The sequence below is a fragment of the Felis catus genome, chromosome E3 (assembly GCF_018350175.1).
Source record: "Felis catus isolate Fca126 chromosome E3, F.catus_Fca126_mat1.0, whole genome shotgun sequence".
NCBI classification, from domain to species: Eukaryota; Metazoa; Chordata; class Mammalia; order Carnivora; family Felidae; genus Felis; species Felis catus.
Genome location: NC_058383.1, coordinates 808,992 through 827,877, shown reverse-complemented (window position 1 = coordinate 827,877; position 18,886 = coordinate 808,992). Strand labels below are relative to the sequence as shown.

General features: G+C 52.0%; 1 protein-coding gene across 19 annotated transcripts in view; it reads right to left on the bottom strand.

Moving 5' to 3' along the window:
* The window catches only part of SUN1 (Sad1 and UNC84 domain containing 1), a 53,302-nt gene that overhangs the window by 18,472 nt on the left and 15,944 nt on the right, over positions 1-18,886 (bottom strand). For 5 of the 19 annotated variants that reach the window (XM_023246231.2, XM_023246230.2, XM_045047761.1 and 2 more), the window contains 9 exons: positions 13,208-13,396; positions 11,602-11,786; positions 10,588-10,614; positions 10,284-10,481; positions 4,553-4,750; positions 3,907-3,990; positions 3,488-3,598; positions 2,322-2,420; positions 1,679-1,772 (listed from right to left, as the gene is read on the bottom strand). In XM_023246231.2, coding sequence (XP_023101999.2) covers positions 1,679-1,772; positions 2,322-2,420; positions 3,488-3,598; positions 3,907-3,990; positions 4,553-4,750; positions 10,284-10,481; positions 10,588-10,614; positions 11,602-11,786; positions 13,208-13,396 — 1,185 coding nt within the window. The remainder of the gene's footprint in view (positions 1-1,678; positions 1,773-2,321; positions 2,421-3,487; positions 3,599-3,906; positions 3,991-4,552; positions 4,751-10,283; positions 10,482-10,587; positions 10,615-11,601; positions 11,787-13,207; positions 13,397-18,886) is intronic. The other 14 variants (XM_019820309.2, XM_019820313.2, XM_045047763.1 and 11 more) reach the window with 14 other exon arrangements.

Sequence of the window (18,886 nt, the reverse complement as noted above, 5' to 3'; positions counted from 1 at the left end):
TGGGAAAAAGAAAGGGCAGGATCACCGTTCCATTTTACCTCTCTGTGTAATTTCATACCAAATAACCCCACTCTTATTTCAAAATGAAAGTCGACAGTATTAGAAATGCAGTTACAGCTGTCTGTCCGTTTGCAAAGTAGGCTCCACACCTAACGTGGGGCTTGGACGCATAACCCAGAGCTCCACCGTCGCAGGCTCCCCGACTGAGCCAGCCAGGCACCCCCTCGGCGCCTACAGGGGAGCCTGTCCATAAAATGATGTCTCCTGGCCCATATTAACCATCGACTGTATTCACTAACTCTTGACATGCAAGGTGCCACGCAGGGCACTAAAGAGCTTTGGTCACTAGCCACACTAAGGTCACTGGGAGCCGGAGGAACTGCCCGGTCTGGCTCCCAGTCCCGACCGTCCCCCTCCCGACCTGGGTCACCCCTGTACTCCAAGAATGACAGTGCCTTTCCTTTCTCACAGAAGTGGTCTGAAAGATTAAATAAAAACATGAAAGCACTTTGTAAACTATGAGGTGACACAGGGGTGCCCAGACGGCTCAGTGGGTTAAGCATCCAACTCTGGATTCCAGCTCAGGTTATCATCTCACAGTTGGGAGACCAAGCCCTGCATCAGGATCCTACTTAGGATCCTCTCCCTCCGCCCCTTTCCCCCTCAAAGGCATGTGCACACATGCGTGTGCCGTCTCTCTCTCAAAAATTAAGAAATAAAAATAAAGTGATAGAAAATAGGCAAGACATTAATATACTGAACTATAAAAATGTAAATAGAACATAAATCATTATAAAACATCAAATCAGGGATGCTGGGGGCCTCAGTCGGTTAAGCGTCTGACTTAGGCTCAGGTCATGAATAAACATTAAAAAAATAAACAAAAGAGGGGCGCCTGGGTGGCGCAGTCGGCTGACTGTCCAACTTAGGCTCAGGTCATGATCTTGCGGTCTGTGAGTTCGAGCCCCGCATTGGGCTCTGTGCTGACAGCTCAGAGCCTGGAACCTACTCCGGATTCTGTGTCTCCCTCTCTCTCTGCCCCTCCCCAACTCATGCTCTCTGTCAAAAATAAATAAACAGTAAAAAATAAAAAATAAAAAATAAAATAAAAACAAAAACAAACAAACAAACCAAACACCCAACAAATCAAATTATGTCCTGCAATTAGCACAAGGTCAGTATTTTATTATAAAAAATTTTTTAACGTTTATTTTTGAGAGAGACACAGTGCAAATGGGGGAGGGACAGAGAGAGAGGGAGACACAGAATCTGAAGCAGGTTCCAGGCTCTGAGCTGTCAGCACAGAGCCCGACGCAGGGCTCGAACTCACGAACCACGAGATCATGACCTGAGCCGAAGTCGGACACTTCACTGACTGAGCCACCCAGGCATCCCACAAAGTCAGTTCTTTAAAACACCAAGTTGAGGGGCGCCCAGGGTGCTCAGTGGGTTAAGTGTCTGACTCTTGACTTTAGCTCAGACCACGATCTCATGGTTCGTGAGTCTGAGCCCTGCATCCGGCTCTCTGCTGACAGCCTAGAGCCTACTTGGGATTCTCTCTCCCTCTCTCTCTGCCCTTCCCCCTTTGCTGTTTCTCTAAATAGATAAATTAAATAAATAAATAAATGTTTAAAAACAAACAAAAAACATGGAGTTGACATGATACTGGTTTTCTTACCTTGTAAGAAGAAACACATTCAGCCAAGAAATCAAAGTAACAAACTGGTACCATCCAATCCCTAGCCACCAGAGTATTCCAGAGGCTGCCTTCCCTAAAAGAGAAAACACCAAACATTCTAAAGAAATGGTCTTTGGGAAATCAAATTCCTAAATAGACAGTTTTCGTGAAGGCCAAAAGAGAGCACAAGGCAACGTGCAAACAAGTATCACGTAAGTATGCTGAGATGAAATTAGGGATGGCGCACATTAAGACGCCGATCGTCACGGCAGGAACATCCATACGGTCAAACACAGGGACGTCATAAGCACAAAGCAATATGGAATGCTGACAGAGCCGCAGAACAGTGATAAAAAGGGGAAACCCCAAATTCATGCATTCTCAATTACAGTTAACTCAAGCAGCTAGACTTAACACAGGACACAACACAGAGGAGAGACGAAGACGCTCACACACCCTCACACACCCGAGAACACAGTGTGTTAGCACTTGTACGCAACCGAGAACGAAACATGTTATGTCAAGGATCAAAGCACGTAGCCCTGAAACGAAACTTTCATCTGGTTAGATAAGTCATCTCTTGCAGGCGCTAGCTGCCCAAAGCCCTGGAGAGAGCGCTAACACAGAGAGCCGGAATAACCACCTGGAGCAACTACGGCCAACCAAAGGAGCGACAACAGTGTCTTCGACACAAACCATCCGGAAGCTCCAATCCTCTGCAGCATCTGTACCAAGAGGTGACCTGTGATAGACAAGATGCGTGCAAGAGGGGCACACTCAAAACTCACACCGGAAAACCAGCTCTCCATAGTTACAGTACAAGAAATTCCCACTGGGATCCATTTTACCAAGACTCTCAAATCAGTTACGTCAAGAGTCTCTTCTCAAGGAGAAGAAATGATCAACTATTTAAGTCCGAGCGAGATTCTGAAATTCAATTATGAAACGCCGCCGCGTTCACTTCCTCCCAACGCAGGGAAGGCAGACTCCCCTACAGAAAGCCCTGAGGGTGGCGGGCAGCTACCCCCACGCCCACCGCTGGAGCTAACAGATAAAATCTGTAGGCACCAGCAGTTAACGTGCTCTAGGTGAGACCATGGTGACTCCAAAACCATAGACTTGGTCTTCACTTGATCATTCTACAAGTTAGCACTTTCTAGTGAAAAAGTATTTTGGAATGACAAACGGCAGTACCGCTGGGTAACAGACTAACATGATAGACTTTGGTTATCAAACACCACGCATCACATAAGGCAGCAAAACTGCTGAAAGTTATATACGCATTTGCGTGTTGACTCCTGACGCTGTTAATTCCAACATGCCTGAGAGGAAAAGAAACATCGTTGAACAGGAGTTTTTAATCTATCATTTTATGTTTTATTAACAGTTAAGAGGCCATGACTTTTGAAGTTTAGCTTTAAAAAAAAAACTCTAAAAAAGGTGCCCCTTTAGCAAGAAACTTAGGGGTGCAAGTTAGAAAACATGTAACTGTGCACGTACACCTCCTTGCCGCAAAGGCTCAGGACGCGGCGGTCACGGGAGCGATGCACAGGGCAACGGCTCCTACTGAGCTCCACCCGGGAGGACGACCAGCCTTTCTAACCCGTCGTGTCACCTCAAGCAGGTTACTTCTCAGACGTTTAGCCTGAACTCGATACGTTCCAAAGGAGCTTCCCGACAGAGACATTCTCTGTATTTCAAGCTAAAGTCAGTACTCTTCCTGTCAGTTTTTACAACACAAACAAACAAGGAGCCACAGCATTTGCGAAGAACACGATAAGAACAAAACAAAAAGGTGTGAGACACAACCTGCGTAAGAAAAGACGTGCCAAATGGCCCCCGCCACCCTCTCCGGCCTTGAGGACCGCAAGCGGATGTCTGTGTGCGTTTCAAGGAGCTTCTTCCCCTCACAGTCATCGCCTGTGGGTGGTGGTGACAAGCAGTTAATTTGACAGATTACCACGCAGACCTGGTCAATCTCGACTGTGCACAACAATGGCGGTTTGAAAACATTAGGAAACTCAATTGTGCAGGAAAATAGATGCACGGACATGTCACAGCAGACGCAACCTGGGGCTGCCGGCGCCTCTTGCGAGGGGCCGGCCCGCGCTAACCCGCGAGGGCTGCGCGCCCGGGGGGCCGTGGGGCCGTGTCCGCGGCCTCGCGCCACCACCTGCGGCAGCCCCCGCCCGTGCCCAGCGTCCCCCGCGCGGCGCGGCCATACTTACACGGGGACTCCCCGTTTACACTGAGGCGGCCGTCCTCTCTGAGAAGCCCTCCTACATCCACCGTCCCACAGTGACCGGAAAGAGCTGCAATACACGCAAAAAAGGCTCAGAGACGCTGGCGGAGGCGGAGGCGGAGTCCGGGCCGGAGGGCACGCGAGGCCAAGCACGCGGGCCTCAGGCCGGCCCGCGGCGCAGCCGCGCAGGGGAGGCGGGGCGACGGGGCGTTGCCAGGGAGACACTCGCGGGCCCCACCTGGCCGAGCCAGGCACCCACGGCCAATGCGACAGAGACGGACGGGCCTGCTCAAAAACGGCCGGAGACCACTACCTTCTAAGTGCCATTCAAATAAGCTACTTCTGCCTTCAAGAGGGAATACGAATCGAAAGTGGAGTACGTTAACTTTTTAAAAAGTGACTCGAAAAACATTTAAGCGCCGGTCCGCTTTCAGAAAACAGAACCAAAGCAGCACATGTTAGAGAGTTCCATAGCCCCTTATAGGAAGACCCGAACAAAGCACCACGAGAAAGTCCGCGGAAAGGGCGTGAGAGGAGCAACGCGGATAAAGCGCCACGCAGGAAAAGCGGTGTTTTCTCCACCTTGAAAGCATGATTAGGTGGAAAAAGGAGGAAAAAAATTATTTAAATACCTTTTGATTCATGGCTTTTTGACTTATAGCTTTTTGATTCACGATCTTTTGATTCGTAACTTTTCAATTTGTAATTTCCTGATTCATAATTGAGCTTCATTAAAACCACTCGGAAAAGGTGGGCTAAGAATGACGACAGGGATGACGAAGTGTCCGTGGCCAGCCACAAAATCCTATCCGTGTGGAAAGAGGCACCGCCTATTGAAAAACCGTGAACAGAGTTATTTCTTCCCACAGGGCCAACATCTACTCCCCTGAAAAGTCAGAGAGCCAAATTATTCATCTCGGGAAGAGCAGAACCAACTCTTCAAAGGTACATCAGAGAGGACTTGGGAAAAGCCCTGACGACAAATGTCACCGCCTCGCGTGGCACGTCACCTCCTGACAGAGGCAGAGCGACACGGCAAACCTGTAACGGTGAGCCCAATGCCAGATCTCTGGCCCAGGCGAGCCTGCACAAAACAAGCCGGTCTGAGGTAACTGCACTCCAATTCTGCTGACGTACACCCCAAATCTACATACTGCTCGACAGCCCCTCCCTTAACTGGCCTCTGGCCCACCCAGTTCACTCTGTCACCTGCCTACAAAAGGACCATCGGATACGACCAGCGGCTGCAAAGATGCCTGCGCCAGAAACCACCGGCAAGAGCGCCTGGGAGGAGCAGTTAGATTCTGGAACGACTAAGCCAGCAATCCTCAGCGGTCCTCTCTGCTTTTTAATCAGGGCCTAGAGCTTCAGAAGATACGACGTGATCTCTGCTGTGTCCATCCTATTAACCTAAAATGTGCAGGGCGATGGTCTACAAGTTCCAGTTGCCGGAACTCTGCATTCCTGACAGCTCCCCTCACACGGAGACCCGGTGGCAAGGCCAGGGCCTGCCCAGAAGCGCTTCTGAGACCGGTCCCCGTACCGCCCGGTCAGGGGCCCTTGCGCCAGCGTGCGGCAGGAGGCCAGCTGGGACTGCCGAAGTCTGGGTGGGTGTGATTTTAAATTTTTTTTTTTTCAACGTTTATTTATTTTTGGGACAGAGAGAGACAGAGCATGAACGGGGGAGGGGCAGAGAGAGAGGGAGACACAGAATCGGAAACAGGCTCCAGGCTCTGAGCCATCAGCCCAGAGCCTGACGTGGGGCTCGAACTCACGGACCGCGAGATCGTGACCTGGCTGAAGTCGGACGCTTAACCGACTGCGCCACCCAGGCGCCCCATGGGTGGGTGTGATTTTAAAGAAATAAGATGAGGTGTTTTTTTGTTTTTTTTTACGGAGGCCATTTGTGGCCTAGAGTCTGGTGCCAAAAACACCGTGGAACCCGTGGACCGTGGTCGGTCCCCACTCTGCTCACTCTCCTGTTCTACGCTCCAGTGAAAACTGGCTACAAAGCTCCGTACAAAGAGAAAAAACTTACTGAGAGGTAATATGTGGTCTGGTTCCCTGATAATCAAAAACACTGAAACTCCATTTTTTACCCACCAAGTTGGCAGAAGTTTAAAAGGAAAAACGGAGCCCTGGCGAGAGCACACGGGGCGGGGACCCGCATGCTGCCGTCCTGGGAAAACAGTGCGGGTCAGTCTCTGGGGAGTCAACTGGAGAATCTATTTAAACTGAAACTGCACATGGGGGCGCCCGGGTGGCTCAGTCTGTTGAGCATCCGACTTCGGCTCAGGTCATGATCTCACAGCTCGTGAGTTCGAGCCCCGCGTCGAGCCCCGCGTGCTGATGGCTCAGAGCCTGGAGCCTGCTTCTGCTTCTGTGTCTCCCTCTCTCTCTGCCCCTAACCCACTCACATTCTGTCTCTCTCAAAAATGAGTACACGTTAAAAAAAAATTTTTAACCTGAAACTGCACAAAACCATTTTCTTCCCAGAGTGACATCAACGTAGGAAGTGCAAGTGGAAACGGGTTTTAACTACTTAATTGCTAACTGAGGCATCTTCAGGACAGAGGCTTCTCCTGACTTAGGGTCCAGCCCTCGTGTCTCAGCTGCCCAGCTCAGGGAAGGCGCCTGCAGCTGGTCTACCACAGCTGTGTCTACACTGCATCTGCTCGCTTGGTGACAGCCACACCCTGCCTGGTGGCTCCGCTCACTCACCCAAAGGAAGCAGGCATTTAAGTCCTTCTTTCTCTAGAGCCTGAGGCTGGTCCAATAAGCAAAATTCTGCTGTAAGCCACCACGACAAGTGACAATTTTTCAGAGCAGCGACCTATCTTTAACTTCTACCTTTTGTTGGGGGCTTTATGCGTTGCCTTAGGCAAGACAGAGACTACAGAAGAGTCTGTTTCCAGATCCCCTGGGTGCTTCCCTGGGAACACAGGAAGGACTCAGGTCAGCCTCAGGCCCAGGAAGGCCCTGCAGGCGCTAGGCTCCTCCCAAGCTCCCAGCTTCCTAAGGGGACTCCAGTCTGGCCCTCTGCACGCACCCCATCAGTACCCTGCTCTGGAGAGGACGGCTGGATGTCCCAAAGGAAAGACGTCCGAGCCTTTTAAATGTAAAGCCTTTTTGATGTGAACCACATCAAGGGTGTACTTCACCCGAACCTCAAAAGGTCCAGTCCTCAGAACCCACATGGCTCTGCGGCCTCGAACGCACCCGTTCTGGTTTTTCCACCGCACGGAAGGATCTGCCCACGTACACACATAGGTACGCAGAAGGAGACACACCCGAAGAACGCTGCTTTTAAAGGGATACAAACAGAAAAACCTGAATGTCTGTCTGGATACGAAACTGATGAACTAGAATTTGGCACGTGCACCTAGTATCAGAGCTGTCAGAAATCAAGTCACTCTCACTTGCCACATAAAATGAAGAAAGATGCACAGCCATACGCGTGCATTTAAGACAAAACACAGCACGTAATTCCATAGGTACAAAAAAGCAAAATTTAGGTGGGAGTTGCACAACATTGTGAATGTACTAAAAAATGCCATTTAATCGTCAGCTGTAAAATAGTTACTGGTTAATTTTTGATGTTATGTGCATTTTACCTCATTTTTAAAAGCAAAAGAATCCCCCATGATCTACTCCTCTCAGCACCAGCTCCTTCTAGAAGGGAGACCAGAGGGGGTGGAGGAGGAACAAGGAAAAGGGAAAGGAACTTATTTTAGCTGTACCCTTCCGAAGTTTTACAACAAGAACATAATTAAAAACAAAAATACTGACACAAGGGGCGCCTGGGTGGCGCAGTCGGTTAAGCGTCCGACTTCAGCCAGGTCACGATCTCGCAGTCTGTGAGTTCGAGCCCCGCGTCGGGCTCTGGGCTGATGGCTCAGAGCCTGGAGCCTGCTTCTGATTCTGTGTCTCCCTCTCTCTCTGCCCCTCCCCCGTTCATGCTCTGTCTCTCTCTGTCTCAAAAATAAATAAACGTTAAAAAAAAAAAATTAAAAAAAAAAAAAATACTGACACAAAACGAGTGTGGGGTTAATTCACGCAGCGTGGTCTGGACCGGGCCATCAAGGGAGAAGCCTGCTGGCCCCACCGTGTAGCGGGGTTAGCTCTGGGTGGAAGGGTCCAGGAGACTGTAATTCTCCTTGTACATCTCTGTGGTTTCCAAATGTTCTTCGATAGACACTTTGCCCAAATAATGAGAAGTAGACGTTTGTTAAGAGTAGTAAATTAGTGTCGGTCATATGATCACTGTTCTAATTTAAAAGAACAAGGCAGGTGATAAACACAGAAGCCCAAAGCAAATAAAAATGTGTTTTCTCCACAAAAACATTCAAGACCAGCTCAATGAGAAAGTGCAAGGGGCTCCCTGCGGCGACTACCAGATCCGCACTGGCTCCTCCATCCGAGCGGAGCTCGGGCTGCTGGCCCCTACCTACAGCGTCAGGATGAGGACAGGTGGCTGTGGGTAATAGACACACGTGACCTCTACTATGCTACGAGGGAGGGGCCATCCCCACTAGTATGTAAGCACCGTCGCTGCACCAGGCGATGGCTGTGGAACGCACTTCCACTTGAAGAACGACGTTGTGTTCCACTTGGTGGGTGACAGCGGGCTTCAAAATGCAGCCTCAATGTAGCCACACACACAGCACCTTTGATGGTGACACAGAGTTCAGTCAAGTGCCGGGCTTTCCCCCGGATGGTGAGCCCACAGGAAGTGGCGTGGCATCTCGGGGACAGCGCCCTGGAGGCACGATACCCGGGTCCAGGTGCTAGCCCCGTCCCTTCCCAGCGAACTTCCTAAGCTAATGCCTGGTGCGCCGGTCTAGAAGACATGCATGGCCACGCTGCAGGGGGCTGCGGCGCAGGCCAGAGCACCAGGGGCGGAGAGCGCCCCGTGACACTGGCTCCACAACCCGGAAGGTCCAGCAACAGAATCCTCGTGTCCGTTCGGCCCCTCCCTCTCCCCTTCAACCTATTCTGCTAGGTTAGAGCCAACAGTGTCAATGACCTACAGTAGACAAAACCAGAAACTTGAGCCACAGGGTAAGATGCTAAAATGGGAATAACTCTCAGTCCTGGGACCATCCTTCATTACCTCAAAACAATCATCTGAAAAGTACTGCGTGCCCTTACATGCGGGGCACAGCCGGGAACATGGCGAGACACAAATGACGGGCCACCCTCCTGGCCACTGGCCCTGCCCTGTCCTCCCGAGGAGGACCTCGAGTCTGGCCCAGCATGTGGGCACTTGCATTAAACAGAGGAGTGGCGGAAAGCTGGGGAACAAGGTCATGGCTCCCTGGCCTCTCCATGCTGGAGGTGAGCGGGAATCACGGGGCAGGAGTCACGGACGGAAGCTGGCCGGGGATCTGCAGCCACGCTCCCCTCAGGGACCCGGGCCAAGAGTAGAGCCGGGAATGCCGGGCCAGGAGGAAGCCCGCAGGCCCGCCTGGAAAAGCCACACAGCCCTGGCAGTTCTGAGAGGCAGCCGAGCGCCTCCAGGGCCGCCTCCGAGGACCTCCCTGTTGGAGCGGGCGCAGCCGAGACTCAGAACGGGGCCCACCTCCACCGGGCGAAGGGCCACTGCCTCCCGCGAGGGCCTCCCCCAACGACTGCCTCCACCCCATGTTCCAGCCGAACCATCCCTGGAGCGGAAGTAACAGCACAGACCACAGAACACACTTTGCTCATCTCCTGCACATAAGCCCCTGTGGCCGTCAAGGCCAAAGCACCACCATGAAGCTGTTCCCGCCACACGTGGGAACGCCTATGATCTCATGGGAAAATAAAGTGGCCGTGTGGCGCCACTACGGTTTCAGGGAAGGACTCTTCTTTGCTCACCCAAAGTTCAAATTCACAGAACTTCACGCACTCCTGGGTATAAAACTACAAGCCACAGAAAATGTATTTATTCAAAGAGGACAAGGAAGAACAAAGCTAATTTGGGGCGCATTTCTTTTTTTTTTTTTTTAATTTCTTTTTATGTTTTATTTATTTTATTTTATTTTATTTATATTTGAGAGAGAAACAGACAGAGAGCGAGTAAGGGAGGGGCAGAGAGACAGAGACAGAATCTGAAGCAGGCTCCAGGCTCCGAGTTGTCAGCACAGAGCCCAACGCGGGCCCTGAACCCACGAACCGCAAGATCATGACCTGAGTCGAAGTCAGAAGCCCAACCGACTGAGCCACCCAGGCGCCCCTTGGGTGCATTTCTTAAACTTTTATCACACAGTTTTGAATTCAAGTCAATAACAGAAAGTAGTGTGGGTGGATGCTAAAAGGCCTACAAAAGTAGGGTTATGTACGTATATCTTAAAATATTCGGACATGCAATCTTTTTCTAACCTTTGAGAGAGACAGACTCACGTTTCTGACTCTCGTCCCTCGAGTATGTTCGCGACGACAGTCCGTGGGCAGTGGAGCGTGCCGTGAGCGTGTCCTTGTGTTCAGAGAGCAGGATGCAGTCTCTGCAGGTGTAGCCGTTGCTCCTGAAAGTTTCTGCTGCCAGATCCCCATTTCCCTGAGCGGCAGCTTTATTTCCCCCTGAAGTTTTCAGAAAGTAGAGGGAACCTGTTTATCACAACCTGCAGATACCTACAAAAACTTCCATCTTGAAAAGTGTATTTAAAAAAAGAACTGAAATAATTACCTTTGAGATCTCCGTCATCGTCAAGACCTAAAACACACACACATACGCGTGTCTGTTCATGAGCTCGAGTTATCAGAACAAAACCCACACACACAAAAAGTAAAGGTTACAATGGTTAATATGTCGGCATTTTGGCAACGGCCAAGATTCACTTCCTGAAATGCCTACAACTAACAGAAACTCCTCCAGACATATGCAGACGCCATCTTTTGGTTCCAGGAGAAAGCACATCTTTGCAGACAGCACACACCTGTACACGCACACCCGCGGACCCCAAGGGCAGACACGGAGGAGGGATCGGGGGAGAAGAACGTGCTCCCTCAAGCACCGGCAGGCAGAAACCTCACCGGTGGCGTCCGCCCCCTGTGCCGCCTACGAGCTACCCTCGCCAGCTGAGCGCCAACTCCCAGGCTTGCCCGAATTAGCACACAACATTTTGGGAGCTAATCTGGATCTCCTCATCCTCTCAAAAGGGCCGCCGTGAACATCCAGTGGACACAGGCAAGCAGCCACGTCCCTCTGAAAGCTGCGGCTCCCCGTGGCCATCGCACTGTCAGCGGCAAGGACCAGGTCACACCGTTGCTGCCTAAAGTCAAGAAGGCTCACGAGCCCACGCTGCTTTCTAGTGTCAAGACATCCACGTGGACTGCTTCCCAGTGACTCGAAAATACTGTGTCTGCCTGGCTGCTTAGAGCTGTCTGAACCTGAAACCACACCAGTGAACCTCTGTGACAACTGTACTCAGCCAGCCTACGCAAGTAATGCCCTTAGCAGGAGAGTTCTCAGGCCACTACCAGACCGCTTCAGCTTCCACGTCACAACAGACGATTCCACGTGAGCGCGGCCAGCAGAAGTGGCAGAGGGAAGCCGCTGCCCGCATTCTGTATTTGAGTCTGGAGGAACGCCTGGAATCTTCTAGGAGCTCCTCCCACCCTGTACGGGGCAGAGGGACAACCTGGCCCGGGACTTCCCCCTCCCCAAGACAACCCGAGACCCCAACAGCAGCCAACTCACCCCAGAAGTGGTCCACTTTGGTCTGCTCACGGATCAGAGACTCATCCAGCACGGAAGGCCGCACACAGGCCGCGCCTGACAGCGAGCCGGCGCCGCCCTGGCCCACGGCCGAGGACACGACCCGCCTGGAGGCATGGTGGACGCTAAAAGCCGGCTTGCTTGCACTTCTGCGCTGCTTTGCAGTTCTAAGAAGAAAGGAACACAAGGGACAAGTGGACAGACTTCTCAGAAATACAAAACGATGACATTTTACCGATACAAAATCTTTAAGAATGTAGTATTTTTAAGGCAACGTTTCCTTATGTCTTCTCTGCTGTAGTGAAACGCTTATTAACCTGCAACAGGAATCCTTGAGCCAGGGTCCCAGAGCTGCTTCTAAAATTGTACATACAGGACAGTTTTCAGAGTATTCTGGGCCCCATGACCCCAAAGTGATTAAAACTTAAAATAATCTAATAAAATGACCTAACAATAAAAATTATGATGTATAAACTTAACCCTTCTGCTTTTTAGAACAAGTGTGTGCACAGACACGCACATCCTGCACTATTTCAGGGTCCCCGGTGAAGCCGGCCCTGCATTAAGGACAGCGAGGAAAGGCTGTAACCTCATTTCTGTCCTCCTGTTTGGCACAGACAACAAAGCCCCAAGCACCGAGCTGGGGCAGGGAGAGGACCTCCCTCCTCAAGGGAACGAGCAGTGGGGGGACAGGAACACAAGTCTGCACATGAACACAGCACATCAGGAAACCGATCGTGGCATCGCCCGGCGGCAGAGAAACAGGCGGGCCGAGGCCAGGCAGCTGAGGCCCCGTCTCGCACGTGGAGCCGACTGGAGCCCTCAGGTGCGCTCACGACCACTCATGAGCCCACTGAACCGCGGGCCCATCCTCTAACCAACCCACAGTGAGTGTGAGGCACATGGGAACCTTGGCAGGGCACCTGGCTTCAAGCTGGCCTTTCACCGCCTCTTCTAACACAACCACCCCATTCCTGAGTGAAAGACGACCATTTCCATCGGAGACTCATCATTCGTACGTGAGCAACAGAACACGATCTTTAAATGGCACAAAGATCGTGCACTCTGCTTCTTCTTGGCCATGCGCGTGGTGGTGGGCACGTGCAAAGCTCAGGAATCGAGTGAACATAGTCAAACGGCTGGCCGTCATGATGCATCTGTTAGTTCACACAGACTTTAATACACAGACATGGCTGTTAACCATGCAGAGCTCATCCACGGTGGCCACAGTGCCACGCAATCGTCGGGGGAAGGCACCCCTCGGATGACAGCAGAGGACAGCCACATTTGGCTCCCGCTACGAGGCCGGCCGTGCGGACGGGCACTGCGCATGTTCCAGGGTGTCCGCGCCCCTGCCCGAGTCTGAGTACAAACACAAAACTGGAAACCGTGGCCTGCACGAGACCGTCCACACCAGATAGGCCACACGGTCCAGAATTAGGTTCAGTCCTCACCGTAGCACAGCGACGACAGTGTGAGTCTCCTGTGTGTACTTAAGTGCAAGAGTGTGGTTCTACAGACCAAAAAGCTGGTACGTTTGTTTTAATGTTGTTAGAGCATGTGCGGTAACAAGGAAGACAGTGCTTACCTGGCCGCTCTGTCCTTCAGGGAGGCAGTGCTACTGGCACAGGAGTGAGCGTCCCCAGCCTGGCCATCCTCAGTGGCACAGGCTGTGGTGACCAGGCGCAAACTGCGGCGGGACATTCTTGGAGAATCGAACACAGGGTCCAATCTGTGCTCAGTCTCAAAAGTCAGAGCATCAGACGAATAACTCGAACTAGAAGGAAAAAAAAACTCGTCAGAGGTAAGTAACGCTGACGGAAGTTTCTGAAACAAACTGAATAATGAACAGGACACATAACAATCCAGTGCAAATTCTGAAAAATAGCCATGACTGCGTGATGACTTTTCTACAAAGCCGAAGTCACCACAGACACTCTGGCCACACCCTCTGTGAAATAAATCCCCAGGCGCCCACATATTTCACTCTAGAGCTGGCCCTAAGAACTGCTTCAGGACACGCTCATAAGAACTCCACTATGCGGACCTGTGTCAAGATCACTGAAAATCAGAATGCATTTACAATAGACTCCACGCCTGACACAGCAGTTCAGGAGACAGTGACCACACGGCATCTAATCCACTGTGAGGAGAAACGCAAACAGCAAGACGCTGAACCGTAAAGCCACTTTGCGTCTAACTCACCATAAAGCCAGAGACAAGCTCATGACAAAGTCACTTCAATACCCTTCCATGGAATCATCTTAAATCAAAAGATACATTCTTCTGTGTCGTTAGCAACTTTTTCTAAATCAAGAAATATTAACCCACAAGGAGGCATCCAGGAGGCCAAGGGAAAACCACTCCTGCCTGGGAGAGCAGACTGGGCAGAGGGTCTAAAACTCAGCAGGAACCAGGAGTCTCTCAAGGAAACCAAGAAGGCTAAGGGCATTTTAGCCTTATGTTTTATTAGAAAAATATTTTCAGGATCACGTTTACGATAAACGTATTAGACCAGGTGTGTCTCTGAGTGGTCAAGCTAGGCCACGACAGAAACGTGTGGAAGCAAGCAAGCGGCCAACGTGCACAGACCTCCACCTCCCAGCCCACCCCACGGGCCCCGGGGGCTCCAACGTGGGGACACTACAATACTGTACTGTGTGGAAGGGGTCCCGGCTTTCCAACACAGAACCTGGGGTGCCTCTGCCAGCAGAGGGTGTCCCAGATCCCTGTTAGTGTCATTAGAAAGACCCCGAGCAGAAGGAAGTACAAGAATATTACAACGGCAGACGATAGGAACTGTCCATCAGCAGGGGAATGGTTCAATAAACTGGGATACGTCCGAATTCTAGAACACTGTGAGGCTGTTAAAAATCATGAAAGATCTGCATACACTGTTAAAGGAAAATATCCTACTATCATCTTATTTCTGTTAAAACCAACTATAAAACAGAACCACATGGGGTCAGTAGAGCATGAGACTCTTGCTCTCAGGGTCACTGAGTTCAAGCCCCACGTCAGGCCTAAAGCTTACTTAAAAAACAAAAGAACCCCATAAAAAAACCCAGAAGCACGTATTCTCATACATACAGAGGTAGGTAAAGTCATAGAGACCTGGAAAGTTCTCTTCAAACTGTTAACAGTGGGAACCTTTGGGGCTGAGACCAAGTGGGGCAATGGGTCCTTTCAGTCTGGACCCACCTGTCTGGTCACACCCAGGGACGCACACCCAGGGACGCTCGTCTAATGCATTTGGTACCCACACCTCTGTCAATGCTGTAGTCCGGGGACCCACCCTAGCAAGTGTGCTGTTAAGGTACTTTATTCTAATACTAGGATAGAAAAGGAGACGCCAGAAAGACCCCAAAGAAAATAACAGACTGAATCCTTCAGAGCAGCTTTTAGCTCTGTTCCTTCATCAATCAAATGTTGTTTTAAAAATATGTTACTTAGATGCACTTAAAAAACTTTTTTTAATCTTTATTTATTTGTGAGAGAGAGAGCATGAGTGGGGTAGGAGCAGACGAAGACACAGAATCTGAAACAGGCTCCAGGCTCTGAGCTGTCAGCACAGACCCCGACATGGGGCTTGAACCCACGAACCGTGAGACCATGACCCGAGTCGAAGTCAGACACTCAACCGACTGAGCCACCCAAGCTCAGATGCACGTTTAATTAAAAGGCCAGGAAAAAATCTACCACCATTGAAAGCTGGAAAATATGGACACGTGGCAGCCACAAGGCGCAAAACAGGGCAGCGCCACGGGGCAGGTGGTCCTGCCTCCCGCCAGAGCCGCGCGGAGCTAAGTGGTCATAAATGAGCAGTTCGGCCACTGGGCAGGGGTGAGTGGGCAAAGCAAGGCCCACAAGGGGGCAATTCTAGGAATCTGACCAAACCTCCACGGGTCCGAGTTCTGCTGACCTGGGTGTGTGACCCCAGTGGCCGCCCATCTGACCCCTGACCCTTCGTCACCCACCGGCCGGGATCCTCCACCAATGCGGTCCCTCAGCTTCGCCCGGGGCTCCAATCCCCCACCCTGCGACTCCCCTGCCCTGTCGGTGCTTCGGTCCCAGCTGTGCCCCTGGATGGTGCCGACGGCTGCACGCCCCCGAGCCCATGGCCCTCTGCACCAGTGGCGCTCGGGTGCCACCCCTGCCCCGACAGGCCTCCTCCCTCCCGCCTCACCTCCTCCTCTGGCTCCTCAGCAAACCAGCCACACCAGAGAACTGCTGACTCCTCTCAGGGGAGCCTATGAAGGACCCACGTTCAGACGGCCCTTCCTCCTCCTTCCGACCACAGCAGACGTGCCACCCTAACGCCCACCTGTGCACTCTGGACCGGATCTCTCCCACTCTCCAGAAGACCTTCTCCATCTGGTACCTCTTCTCTCTCCGAACTCTTCAAACTCCCTGTGGTGCCCAACCATCAGCACCTAGACACTCACCTGTCCCCACGGTGGAGAAAAACGACCCTAAACAGAGCCGGGCCCTTTCTCCTCCCAACCAGCCACGCTTGTTGTAAGAGTTGTCTACACTCACTCAACCCGTTTCATTCCGACTCCTGCCCCCGTTGCTGCTGCCTCTGCCCATGGCCTCCCACGGGGCTGAATTCACGGCCCGTGTCCCAGTCCCACCACTTTGGCACGGGACCCACCTTCTCGAAATACTCTGCTCTCTTGGTTTCCGTGGCAGAGACTGCGGCGCACTTATGGGAGGCTGACACGGTCAGACACGGACTTTTCCAGGCTGCCGGCCTCCGGGGCACGGGCTGCCACCTGACCTGGGTCTCCTCCTCTGGTTTGTGTGTGTGTCAGGGGGCGGGGGTGAGGTGGTGGGGACAGTGGGTCTCGATGGGCTTCTGGGAAAGTCTGCCTCTTGCCCAAGCAGTGTCCCTGTGGCTGCATCCCCATCGTGTGGGGGGCTGTGGGGGCTCCTCAGCGGTGGTGTGGCCCAGCCGCCAGCACTGGGCAGCCTCCGCACACCCTCAACAGGAAGGAAGTGAGCAGTCATGCCAACAAACAAAACCTGGGACTGATCGAACCTCCGCATCTAACCACCGTCTCACAGGAAGCAAATAGGTACTATGGGAAAATCCTGGTTAGGCTCACTTCAAGCAAAACTGAGGATCTGGTAAATTGGAGCACCTACTGTCTGGTGTATTACAGAGATATCAGGGGTTGTTTTAAGTTACCAGGGGCTTTTTGGTGTGATACTTGTATTTTGGCTAGTTGTTTTTAAAATATCTTTTTTTTTTTTAATTATTTTTAACGTTTTATTTATTTTTGAGACAGGGAGAGACAGAGCATGAACAGGGGAGGGGCAGAGAGAGAGGGAGACACAGAATCTGAAACAGGCTCCAGGCTCTGAGCGGTCAGCACAGAGCCTGAGGCGGCGCTCGAACTCACGGACCGCGAGATCATGACCTGAGCCGAACTCGGAGGCTTAACCGACTGAGCCACCCAGGCGCCCCATGTTTTTAAAATATCTTTTAGGGGTGCCTGGGTGGCTTAGTCGATTAAGCGCCCGACTTCCGCTCAGGTCATGATCTCACACATCGTGGGTTCGAGTCCCGCATCGGGTTCTGCGGTGACAGCTTGGAGCCTGGAGCCCGCTTGGGATTCTGTGTCTCCCTTTCTCTCTCTGCCCCTCCCCCACTCGTGCTCATGCTCGCTCTCTCTCAAAAAATAAACATAAATAAATAAATAAATAAATAAATAAATAAATAAATAAATAAATAAATAAGCATCTTGTGAAGATTTGCTTCAGAACAATCCACCAGAGAGCGAGGGAGGGAAGGGGCCCAGCGCCAAACAGCAGAAGGTGGGAGGAGGCACAGGGGATTATTACCACCACCACCCCTGACTTTCACCTAACAGTCTCCACAGCAGGAAAACATTTCAGTTAAACAAACGGACCGACCAGGATGGTGGCGGACCCTCCAGGTGGGTACTCAGGGGCTAAGGGGGAAGATCGGGGCGGGGCCAGACAGCCGTGGGCCGGGGTGCAGAGTCCCCAGAACTGAGGGGAAGGACCAGCCCAGGTAGCCGTGGGGCGCATGCGTCAAAGTGGGGCTCAGGACGGGGGAGGGAGGGACATGCAGTGAGGTCAGGTGGCTTCCGGTAGAGCCGGGTGGCACAGGCAGGTTTCAAAGACGGGGGAACACAGCGGTGACGCAAGTGGAAAGACCAGAGACAAACAGGCAGGGGCAGGTCCCCTCCCGCCGCCCCGGGGGCCGCGGGGCCTCAGCCGTGGGCTCCACCCAGCACGACCGCCGGACACTCGCCTCGTGACCCGCCACCCGGTCCTGCACTACACGCGGCTGCCCAGACCAGAACCCACCAGCCACAGACCGCCCCGCTGTCCCCGCCCTCCCCTCCTTCATCTCCACCCCAGCCGCCCAAGCTGGGCCGGGCCCCTTGTACAGGCCACCACAGCGTCACACCTCGGGCCCGCCATGGTCTCCGGCCGCCCCCACCCGCCCTACCCACCCCTGCAGGCTGCAGTCCCTCCAAGCACAAGCCTGGTCACGCGGCTCCCAGCTTAACGCCCTTGCCGGGTTCCTAGTGCCCTCCAAGTCTAAGTTCCCAGCACGGTGCACCAAGCACACCGGCCGCCTCTGCCACTTCGGTCCGCCCACACTTCCGCGTCTATGCCCACATCTCACTGGAGGAGGGCCGCGTGCACTGAAATTAGCCGGGCGACTTTCCCGGTGCAGAGACCCACACGTGTGCATTTTTAAAAAACTGTATTTAAAATAGATTATAAAAGCTAAAAATAATTAACCGAGAGTAATTATTTTTATGCTCCACAATACAGAACAAGGAACAGTTTTGAGTTGGCCCACTCCCTTTGTTCTAACATATTTCAGAACTTTTGACAAAAACAGTCAATGATCTAGAATCGTGAATAAAAACGCAATCATTCAATGTGACGTTTGACTAACACTGTTAAAAAACAGTTAAAAACGCTGCAAAAACATCTTTGCCAAGGGCGCCTCAGTGGCGCAGTCGTCTGAGCATCTGACTCTTGATTTCGTGGGATTGAGCCCCACGTTGGGCTCCGTGCTGAGCATGGAGCCTGCTTATGATACTCCCTGGTGCATGCGCCCTCTCTCCCCCCACCCCCCCGCCTCTGCTCTGCTCAGGCACTCACTCTCAAATGAAGAAACAAAAACATCTTTGTTAAAATACCTTCCGATTTTCTTAAGTTTTAAATTATATTTTTCTCTTTTAGAAGAGAAGTCATTGAAAAAAATTACATGAGCATT